This window comes from Cyprinodon variegatus, unplaced genomic scaffold (assembly GCF_000732505.1).
Source record: "Cyprinodon variegatus isolate N-32 unplaced genomic scaffold, C_variegatus-1.0 Scaffold124, whole genome shotgun sequence".
NCBI lineage: Eukaryota > Metazoa > Chordata > Actinopteri > Cyprinodontiformes > Cyprinodontidae > Cyprinodon > Cyprinodon variegatus.
The window spans coordinates 1,100,275-1,112,140 of NW_015150577.1; the positions used below are offsets into that span (position 1 = coordinate 1,100,275).

The 11,866-nt window shown below is 36.3% G+C and overlaps 1 protein-coding gene across 1 annotated transcript in view; it reads right to left on the reverse strand.

Annotated features, from left to right (window-relative positions):
* Positions 1 to 11,866, reverse strand: part of trim44 (tripartite motif containing 44) — a 68,558-nt gene that overhangs the window by 48,426 nt on the left and 8,266 nt on the right. Inside the window, exon 3 of the mRNA XM_015375735.1 lies at positions 11,067 to 11,144. Within this exon, the coding sequence (XP_015231221.1) occupies positions 11,067 to 11,144 (78 nt within the window). The remainder of the gene's footprint in view (positions 1 to 11,066; positions 11,145 to 11,866) is intronic.

Sequence of the window (11,866 nt, forward strand, 5' to 3'; positions counted from 1 at the left end):
CTGGGCTGGGGGCTGGGCTGAGCAATTTCCTTGTCAATATCTAGTTTCCAATTACATTTATTTATTAACTTAACCAGTGAAATATTGTACTCTCTCTTTATTGTAAATACAGATGATTAAGCTTACCATATTTCAAAGACACAGCAAGTTAGTTTCAAACTGTTGGCTACAGTAAAATATAATATGATAATTGTATTATATAACAGAGTCACAGTCATCTAATTTGCTTTAGGTCTCAGCTGTACTTGTAATTAAATGGATGGATGACCACTTGTTGCAATGTGGATAAATTCCAAACAAGCACACATGAGGAGAAAAAATTTATCTTCATCCTCTTTTGGAAACCAATTTGGCCCCAAGAGTATAAAACAAATAGCATCTTGAAATTTAACAACAGCTGAGGGAACAGCAAGTTTTATTTAATGAGTGGTGCATTCCATTTTCAACAACTATACAAATATAATTTAAAAAACAAAACCATACATTTTCAAAGTACAGTTAAAAAAAATTCTTAATCCATTTTTTAATGCATCGAACTTCTGGGTCATCTGATTACAGAAGAGGTTATGGGGAAGAGTAAATATAGAAAAACTTCCATGCAAGGTCAGACAGGGATTGCAATCTGCCCCAGGTCGCATGGCTGCTGTCATGGTTTTCTTGCTGTCAACCAATCTAGAACTGTGTTGTTTTCTCAACGTGACTTTTCTCTCGGGATGTTTTGGAAACAAATACAGTAAAGCCAAATAAGAACTAACTTGAAGAAAAAACACAAAAAAAAAAAATAGTTCTACTTAGAGTTCATTAAATAACTGTTATGATGAATCTAAGTCACATCCAGAGGTAAGGTGTGAGTAGGTCAATATGGTATCCAGTGAAATCGTGATAAAATACTCAAAAAATGTGTGAATTTATCTGTAACACTTTTGTGCTCTTTATTTTTGTTTAGGGATGCACGATATTGGGATTTTGGCCGATATCCGATATGCCAATATTTTAAAACTCATGTAGCCGATAACCGATATCGATACCGATGTTAAAGCTGGACAAAAATAAGTAGTCATTGAAAATAGCAGTTTTATGATCCATTTCTGACACTTTGAAAAATAATATACTCAAATATATTTTCATATGCTGATATCAAATTGATCTTTAAAACCGCGGTATCGATCTATTTTACTTTCAAAATCTCGTGAAATTTCATTGTTCTGTTACAAACTCTCGTGATATTTTGCAACTTCTTGTGAGATTTTGTTAGTAAAATAGATCGATACCGCGTCAATATATCAACATATAAAAATATAAAAATATGGCAAAATTTTGTGAATTTTCAGGGGATTTCGTAGCATAACGATGACATATAGCAATATTTCATTAGTAAAAGATTGATATGGTGTTTTTAAATGGCAATATATTAACATATGAAGATATTTTGATATTTTAATGTATCAATATTTTTTCCCTCGTCTTTAGAAGTTTTTAAGTCTGTAAAAAAGAAGTTTTTGAGGAAGAGGAAGAAGTAGTATTTTTTTTTTTTAGCCTTTAGAAACTCAGAAGCTGATCAAATATCGGGTTAAATATCGGTGGGGTGGCCGATGTCCGATATTCAGTTTTAAGGCCGATACAGGCCGATACCGATAGGGGGCAGATTATATCGTGCATCCCTATTTTTGTTCTTTTAATTTTTTTACCCTTGGGGCATTGGCAAAAACAAAGCTTATGATTAAATGTGATTACTATGGTATCTTTGTTCAGTTATATAAAACAAACTTCTTTTTGTAACTGGAACCTGAAAAAAGAATGTTCCGGAAGGACAACCCTTCACTCTACCGATCTGACCTGTATGGTGTAGTGGCCAGATGAAAGCAACTGCTTCAAAAAAAACTCATGACAGATTACATGATGTTTGGCAAAACTCTCAGACCATGAAAAACAAATTCTTGATTTAATATCATCTTGAAAATGGCTGTTCCATAACTCAATTTGGAGAAAGAGTGGCAATGTGAATACTTTCCAGCTGTGTAGTAAGCTCTATGTAGTAAGCATCCATCGCAGTGATATAAAAACCTTTACCTCCCTCTAGCCATGCCACAAGTACAACTATAAGCATAAAGATTATGAGGTTAAAAACTAAATATTTTACCAATTTATAACAGTGAGAATTTTATAGTTTCAAATTATAGTAATAAGTCACTATCCAAACCCTAACCGTAACACTGGAAGTATTTAATACAATCCCACAACAAAGGTAGGGATGCCAGGAATCAAGCAAAAAGGTTTTATTTTTTCCTATGTCCTCATTAAAATGTACATGTATATATAACCACATCTTGCAGGACCCAAACAAGACCCTCTACCCTTTAAATGAGTCCCCATGGCCTACATGTGATACTGGATGTTTGCCTTTGTGAAGTTTGCCAAAGAACCTTTTGCTTAGGAAAAAAAATTACCCTGGCGGCAGGGAGGAAGCATTCATGCATGCTAACCTTAATTAGCGTTGCTGCAAGCTGAGGCAACAAAATGAGGCCTCAGGAGGAACTGCATCACAATGCTTACGCAGAAAGGGTCGCTTTAAGGACACAGGAGGAGCAAGAGAATACAGGTCCTAGCAGGACATTAGAAAGACTGATTAGGGAAGTGGAGACAAAGAAAAATGAAAAAAAAAAAAAAAAAAAGAATTTAAGCTTAAAATAAGAGTTATGCTTTTGCAGCTGTGATGTTTTATTCTAATGTGTTTAAAAAGGGTGATTTTTTTAATACACACCTCAATAGGATTTGCATTTCATGTAATCTTAAGACTTTATAATCTTAATAATTTTTTATTGTTTCGTCTGTGACCAGCTGAGTACTTGGAAGAAAGAGAACTTTCTGATCTAGTGATCTTAAAGATCTACCCATTACAGTGGGCGGTAAAACCTCTTTGAGATAAAGAATTACCAGACAATTTAGACAATTAAATAATAAGAAAAAATTAAAACATAAAATTCTAAAAGAAACAGGCAGCCAGTGGGGGATATCGAGATAGAGGTGATGTGCTAATGTTGGCCTAATTAGCATACAGGCAGCTGACTTCTGAACCAGTACTACACAATGAAGTGGTGAATCCCGTTATATAGTGAACTCTAGTAGGCAGTGCTAGAAATAATAAAAGCATGGATAACCCTCTCAAGGACATCATGAGGAAGGTAATATTGATTTGACAAGTAAAGTTCAGATGAGAGCTAGACCAGAGTACTGAACTAATCTCTTTAGTGGATTCAAAATCAGAATTAAGGATTACATCAAGATTTCTGACAGACACACAGGCAGAAGTGTACAGTGACCAACAGCTATATAAAATACCATTTTAATCATTTTTAAAAAATGCAGCTACATCTCTCATCCAACAAACAATTTAGCAGCCTCTCTTCTTCCTGGGATCTACTAGCTTCTACATAGAAGGTAGACTTAAATGTCATCTACATAAACATGGTATTTCTGGAAAATGGATCCCACAGAGGGTGGAACAATGATAACAAAAAAGAATTTGACATACAGCCTTTAGGAACTCGGCATAAGAGGCACAACAGAAGATGAGAGCTGTCCCATCTGCTCATCCCATATAATTTATTTTTAGTTATGTAGGACAGACTGAATTCAATATCAACAGAAATCTCTCACCTCATTATTAAAATACCATGATATATGTTGTCAGAAGCAGAAGAAAGATCAAGCAGACAATCAATAACCTCCAAGTGCAAGGATGGGAACACTGGACTTATACTGAGGACATCATTGAGGAGTGAAAGGAAACCTTTCAAGAGCGCCTTAAGCTTGGTTTAAGCTTGACATTTCTGCGAGGTTTGTGCGGCCAAATTACGTCATTTTGGGCTTCCAAGCTTTTCAGCGCCACATCCGTGTGTACTGAATTTCTGCAACAGGCACCTAGGAAAATTTTTAACTTTTAAGACATATCCTGGTTGAAAAATATGTTGAGCAAGCAACAGCTCCTACTGGCAACGGTTTGCAAATGTTAACATTTGCAGACATGCAGTGATTTTGCTCATAAATATCAACAGAGTCAATAGGTTGTGGAAATGGATGGCATGACTCAGCCTGAGACTCTGAAGAATCAAAATATTGTGGGGCAGTAATGACAGACCCATCTTTTTGATGTTGCATAGATGACTGGCAAAGTATTGAGGTGTTGGAGAAGAGGCTATAACTTATGGAAAAACTTTGGATCCATTAGGAACAATGTGGTTTTTGCCCTGGTCATGGGACAGTGGACAAGACCTTAACCAACAAAAAATGGCTGGCAGGGTCATGGTTAAATCCTTCTTCATTATACATGTTTTTGCTAAACTCGGAGCATGCCTATAAGCATGCATTTTAAGGTATTGTGGGGGAATATTTAGCACAATTAAGTTTTTTGAGTAGTTGTTTTCTTTGCAAAATGTCTTTTGTACGATACCTGGATAAAAATCCAAAAGTAAATTAAGTATTAAAAAACATAGAGAAACGGTCGTGGCACTTGCTGTCAAATACCAATAATATCTTGAATCTTGAGTTGGGTATATGTTGGTGGCTTTAAGGGTTGCTGCATTCTTGCATATCCAAAGCAAGATATGTGTCCACTCCACATTCAAAGACGACCTTGTGTCATTATATGGATAAGGTTTGGACTAAGGGATCTTTAACTACGATCATAAGATATGGCCCCCTCTGGACTGCTTCCCTTAGAGATTTTTGAGGGATACCCACTGGAAGGATACCCAGGGAAAGAAACAGAACTTGCTTGAGTAACTACAAAAGTCAGAGTCTGGCCTGAGAACACCTTGGGATTACCTAGAGTAAGCTACAGGATGTTGGTTAGGTGAGGAATGTCTGGGGTCCCATCTCCTCAATCCCAAAAAACACAAAGATAGATGTTGCCATCAAGACTTGAGCTCAAAAGCAAAAGAAAATAGATGGATATTCTAAATGTTTTTTTTTTTTTTACTTGTATTGAACCTCTTGAATAAAGTAAACAAAGAAAGAAAATCTGGACACATTTAAAAATAAAGAAATGAAATGTTTTAATGAAGTAAAATATTACTTTGGATTTGGAAAGCTGGGTTTTATCTAAAGTCTTTGGTCTTCTAAAATCGCAGCCAATGGTCTTGCTTATTCTGTGTTCCTTTCGGTGTGATGCCTTTTTAAAAAGGCCTAAAAAGCATTAATAATACATTAGGAGTAAATGGATATGAACTGTCCTTGCCCTTGGCAATAGTGGACATGTTCCAACAGAACACTGCACTCTCTTACTCTTACACTCTCCTTTATCTCCCCAGAATTAGATTTTCCAATTTAGGCTCTTATAGGGCAAAGCATAAAATACAACGTTTATTTGAAAAACAATTGCTCTGACAATCATAGAAGTCGCATACAGCTAAGACAAAAAGAAAATTACAATAGCATGGGATTTTATAACTGTTTCAATTCTCTGCAACTTTTTTATTGCTTTTGAGTGAAGCAATGTCAGCCGGCAAACTTTGCTGGTAATGCCATAAAGGAACTGAATTAAAATGCTGAGATAGAATAGAAGTGACAGTCTTAAGGAGCAATTGGATTTAAAAGAAAAAAAGAACAGTACAAAGAAAAAGGATAGAGAAGAGTTTTTTTTATTTTTTATTTTTATTTCTCTACTGCCTGCCACACAGCCCCGTGTCTCTGAGACAGCTTCAATGTGCTTGCTTCTCTTGCAGATCATATAAGACAGTGAAAATGGATTTGGCCAATAAACACACACACACACACACACACACATTTATGACAGGCAGCACTATGCTCTGTTGATGTATCATATTACTAGGATTTCGCTGCAGAGAGCAGGTTTACAATCTGTTTGTGTCATGGGCCTTACCTTAAACTAAAGAAACAAAAAGTAAATAAAAGATGAAACTAGGTTGTTATACTGTTATCTACTATCCTCATAAGCTGCCACAGCACGATTGTATTTTCTTTCTTGCTCACCAAATATAGCTAATGCTTACTAATTTTGACTTTACTGTCAGTGTTGTGCTTGTTACATTACAGCTCAATTTGAACTAAAATTACAAACGACAAATTAAATTATCTTTATTTGGATATTGTGTAACAACAAGGAAAAAAGGAAGGTTGTGAATTGGAAGAAGACTATGTATGGTTGTATTTTCTATTTGGGGTGAAAACCCTGAAATAATTTTTAGGTATAAATTATTAGGTATGAATACACCTAAATTTGCCTAAAGCCCAACTCCTAAAGTCTAATTTATGTCAAAGTTGATCTGTTTGGTTTGAATTTTAGTATAGAATTAAGACACTGGAGACTAAGGAACACACCAAACAGGTCATGGACCATTTTTTGCAGCATGTAAAATTACAAACCTATCAAGACAAGTTTATCCAATTAAAAATACAAGCTGAAAAAAACTGTATAAACCAAAGAAGTAGCCGAAAGGCCTATGGAAACCAATAGTTTGAAATATCCACAGAGAGAACACTTTTAGGAAGTCCAAGTTATGTTTGCCATAAGTAGTACACAAAAGACCTATGTAAGACGATGCTTTGGTCAAAAAAGAAAAGAGTAAAATGGAAGGCGATGGCCTACATACAGAACATAAAGACCCACTCAATGAATTTGAATAATATTAAAAGAATTAGGCAACTATTGGTTGTGTATTTCAGAAACTTTACTTTTGCAAAGCACCCAAATGTAGCAGACTGAATTTAAGGAGAAAACAGGTAGCAAGGGTTGAATCTTTTCAAGCAGACAAGCACTTCAGCTTCTTCCACTTTTAAGTGTTTCAGGATGTCAATACCATGCAATTTAACCTACTCTGGATGCACTTTGTGTATCTGCCTCCATGTTGCTCACATACTTGGACATAACCTTCCTTACCAGAAGCAGTCTCTCTGAAGGCTGCCTGTCACGCATAATAATAAACACTGACATTTGAGGGAGCAGAAAGGACACGCTGACAAATCCACATAATGGTCTCTAACACAATGGCCCGTGAGTGAGCAGGTAAGTGCTTTCCCCAACACACTGTTCCCCTGCCGCAAAACCTTCAGGAAATCCTATAGGTAGAACTACAATGCTATCTCATAATGATAATAAATATGAAACTATAGTAGGCAACCTACCAGAAAGGGTGTTATCTCCCACAGGTGAGTGAAATTAACCTTTTGCATTATGCCATTGTGCTCGGGTCGCACCTCTGAAAGTATTCAGCTATGATTCTGTATGCTTCTGCTCTCCTGTAGGGTTTTTGACAGAGGTGAAAATGTGAGGATGGTTGAGAGAGCAGGAGATGCCGCTGCTGCTGCTGCTTTCAGTGGTAATTTGCCGAGACCAGAGCCGCACGTTTTTGATGTTGCCTTTCACTCTTCTGCCCTTCATTGCACAACCCTCTAACTCTAGGCAGTCAGGTTTTATTTCCAGCGACACAACAAGCCTCCACTATATGGCATCTGTAATGGAAATACAGAAACTATTTTCAAGGTTGACTTGCTATGAAAATTCACCTTAACTATTTCTTTTTTTTTTTGTCTTAATAAGAGCAGAAATGCACTAGCTGTCCTGTTCTTAGGGGAGTGCAACCTGATAGGAGTTTTAATAAAAAGCATCAAAAAGGTGCTACAAGGACAAAAACAATCAAGAGATAAAAACAATCCAAACAATCTTATCCCTTCCTTACGTTGGAATCTGCTTTAACTCAAGGAATAGCACCAGAGTGAAATAAAACAAGCCCAATAGGTTAAGACTGTGGTAACATATTTATAGATGGGGCAGTGATCTTTTACGAGAGAGCTGGCTTGAAATAACTATAAACTGCAATGTTGTTAAAGAGCTGTTGTTCTAAAATAAGGTTAAAACATATGAAATCACAGAGTAGCTTAAACAAACAAATCTGTATGAGAAGAAACATATACGATATAATAGAATATAACTACAAAGCATAATCTTTCACTATTGCTTTTTTGAAGTACTTTTGTTTCAACTTCCAACATTCAGTTTTTCTTCAAAGGAGTCTCTCAGTATAACATCTCTTGACTTGGTAAAGCTTCTCCCCTATTTCTTTTAAACATTCTCTCTCTAAATCTATCAGACCGTGGGAACATCTCTTGCCCTCAGCAAATCTTCTGATAACCCCCAATCTTTTTTTCTACTGGATTCATGTCTGAACCCTGCATAGTCACCCAAAAACTTCTACTTACTGAACACTAAGGCCAAGGAGCAGGTAGAAAAGTAGGAAAGAGATATTATTTGTCTGTCCCCCCATTTCTTGACTAAAATGAAAATGATCACTCCTTGCAGTACAACAAAATTACAAAAAAGCTGATCATTTTAATTGAACATTTATAATTAGCAAGTAGAGATACCATGTTAGAAATACGCGTTAGCATTTTTCACTCAATAGAAAAGTGTCTTAGAACTCTCAGCTTTGTCCAACACTTCTACTAAGAAAGTCTTAGAAATTGTCAGATAAATTGTTTCTATACACGCTGCACATATGCAAAGCCAAATTTGTCTTTTTACTTAACTTGTTGTTTTGTTGTTGTTTTTTTTTGAGTGCAAGTGGACTAAATGATGCAGTAGCTGGGTGTGGGGCTGGGAGTGTGTCTATGGTTATGCTCCATATCTTTCGGATTTTCTTCCCACTTTAAAAGGTCAGACTGCTAACAGGCTGTGGATATATGCTTAGACCTACTGTTTTATTTTTGTAAATTAAATCTTCTTCAGCTCTAAGACAGAAACCTGAATGCTTTTGATCTAACTGCTACTTGGGAACCATTCCACAAAACAGGGTTAGTAGCACTCCAGAGTAAGTTCTGGGGTAAATCCCTGCATACGCTGGCATTTCCATTTCAGAAAGCAAGGAGTCATTACTGATTAAAAGTATGACATATTCTATTACCAACTTTTTAGGTGAGATTTGCACAGGAAAGTGTTGGAAATGGTCTGTCCTTTTCTTGAAGCTGGAGCGCAAATACATTTTAGAGCATGACTAGATATTTTATCATTTCCAAATAAATATCTCTTGTATCTTTGTTGTATCTTTGATGAAGATATCATATTTAAATATTTTCATCTAACAATGAATAAGAGATCATATCTCTCCTATCATAGCTTCTCTTCATTGGCTTCCTGTTAAATCAAGAACAGAATTTAAAATCCTCCTTCTCAAATATAAAGCCTTAAATTGCCAGCTGTGCTGTTGCCACTAACACCTTTGTCTATAGATGTTCGAGATCGGCCTGTTTTTCAGTGTAGTCCTATTTCTCTGACTGTGACTGGCTGGATGTGCTCTCTTCCTCCTCTGACATGGGAGCTGGCTCGGAGCTTGTCTGTCTGGCTGTGTGTTTCCTGGATGGGGCCGCCTTTTACTGTTGCTTTTTGTATCTCTGCTTCTGTCTCCTTGAACCCCAGTCGGCCTCGGCAGATGGCCGCTCACTCTTAATCTGGTTCTGCTGGAGGTTTCTTCTTGTTAAAAGGAAGTTTGTCCTCTCCACTGTCACTACAAGCATGCTTAGTGTGAGGGATTGCTTTCGAGTCAATGCGTCGATGCAATCAACTGGTTTTTCTTAGATAGAAAACTTTGAATCGATTTCATTGTATGATCTGGTGACCTGTAAAGTGCCTTGAGATTACATGTGTTGTGAATTGGTGCTACCAGTATATAAATAAACTGAATTGAATAAGTTTCATGTGGGTAATTTTTTTCTTACTATTACAAGCACAGTATCAAATACTAACACTGTGAAGATGGCTGTTGCAGGTTAGATTCTTTGGAAATCGAGTTATCAATTGTGGCATGTTATGTTGCACCTAGACACACGTAAATAAAAAATAAATCTTTTTGGCAAAACCATTCAGCCCTGAGTTTGGGCCAAAAACACCTTTTGGAGTTGTTTAAAAACACTTAAACTTGCGTTTCACAAGACAATGACTTATCTATCTGGGTGTGGATATTATCTTCAGTCCAGGAGAGAGTCGGGAAAAAAAAGGAAAGAAATCCCATGTAGAACACAATTAGTCCTTGTTTAAAAACACCCTGAAGATCGTTTAGCATTTACCAACATCTCTGGAGCCTCCAGGACTAATTTATAACTTAACTCCTCAAATACTTAAAGAAAATGTTCAGCTTCCTCTTTATTCTCATACAATTATTGATGAAAATCTTAATTTTGCCATGACATGTAAACAATAGAACTGTCTCATTCTATGCAACTTTTTTATCTTGGTTTAAGCTTAAGACACTTCATTATAACTGACAGTAGGTTTGAACTAAAGCAGACATTTTGCTGAAATCAAATCAGAAGGTGGTTTAACTAAGTGGAGCTTGAAGATCTGTACGCATGCAACCAATTAACTGTAAATTATGGGGGGATTCCACAGCATATGTTACATTAAGAGGTAAACAAAGAATTCCATTATTCACCATAATATCAGTTTTAAGCCTCACGAAATCTGGTAGTATAAAAAGGGTGTGCAGACTTTTGAGCTTCACACTAAGATTACTCTATTTTTTTTTTTTCAGTTACTTAAGCTCAAATGGAGTTTCAAGAAAACTCAAGGGCACCACTATTCCACATGGAAAAGCTTACATCCAGGTCACTTTAAGGAAAAAGAAAAGTTAAAAGACAGCACCCTTATTGGCACTAATGTGCTGACACAAAGAAGTGACGTTAGCAAAAGCCAAAAATGTCCACACTAATTTCATGCTTCAAACAGAATTCTATCTGCATAACAGACTTGTGAAGGAGACAAATGATCAGATTAAAATAACTGACTACAGCATATTATTTCAACAGACTTCATATCATCTTTTCTAATCCCTTTTCTGAACTGCTGGGTTTCTGCAACCTTTCTCTCTACAAGGCAGTCCTGCTTACCTCTGTAGCATTTTAATAACAGATATATAGCAACAGGCACTGATTTTCTGATATTTTTGTTGAAATATCAGAGCAACCTCAAGCACATATCCTTACAAAAATTCCTTAAGAACTGAGTAAGCTGTGTTAGTATTATACTGGGAGTTGTGTAGGAAGCGGTTTGCACTAACCTCTGGGTTGGTCCACTTGGTCTTGATCCTGTCAGCCATGTGCTGCGTGTAGGCCAGCAGGTCATGACCCTGCCTGCTCTGCAGATAGAGCACACCAACAAGCAGTAAATACAACAGTGCATCCTGCTGCACAAGCAAAGAAGAATAAAAAAATAAAAGTTTAAGTTGATGTTAAAATATGTTTGATAAAAATAAACAACTATTGATAATAGTAAATGACTCATGAGTAATGCTTTTATCGTAATTTTTTCACATAAAATGAAAGGTGTAGTACATCATTGCATACTTCACTGCAGTTCTAATCACAATTCATATTCAGATTCTTAAAATACCCCCATTATAAAACTGAATCATCTAAAAGGGTGTCACGGTTAATCATCTGTATGAATTTCTGCAGGAAGCAGGATAACAACTTTAGCAGTCCCAGCGAAAACAAAGAGGCCTTGTGCAGCATGTGTGACTTTCTTTAAAGCTCTGAAGAGTCATGTGAGAGTTAATTTGTGACTTTTTTCCCTAAGGTTTGCTGCAGGGTTTACAGACAAACAATAATTCTGCTATAAAACGTCATCCAAAGAAAATGCTTTGTTTCTGACCAACCCATGTTAGGAGATTCTTTGTGCACACCTACCACAGGGTTCCTACAGCATAAGGCAAGTTAAATTCAAGACTTTTTAATGCCACTTGAAAAAAAATTTAAGACCAAATTCACAAGAAACACAAGAAAAAAAAACATTCGACAACTTAACCCAAAGGTTTAGTTTAACATAAACCACTGCACTAATGTTTCAAATTTTGAAAAG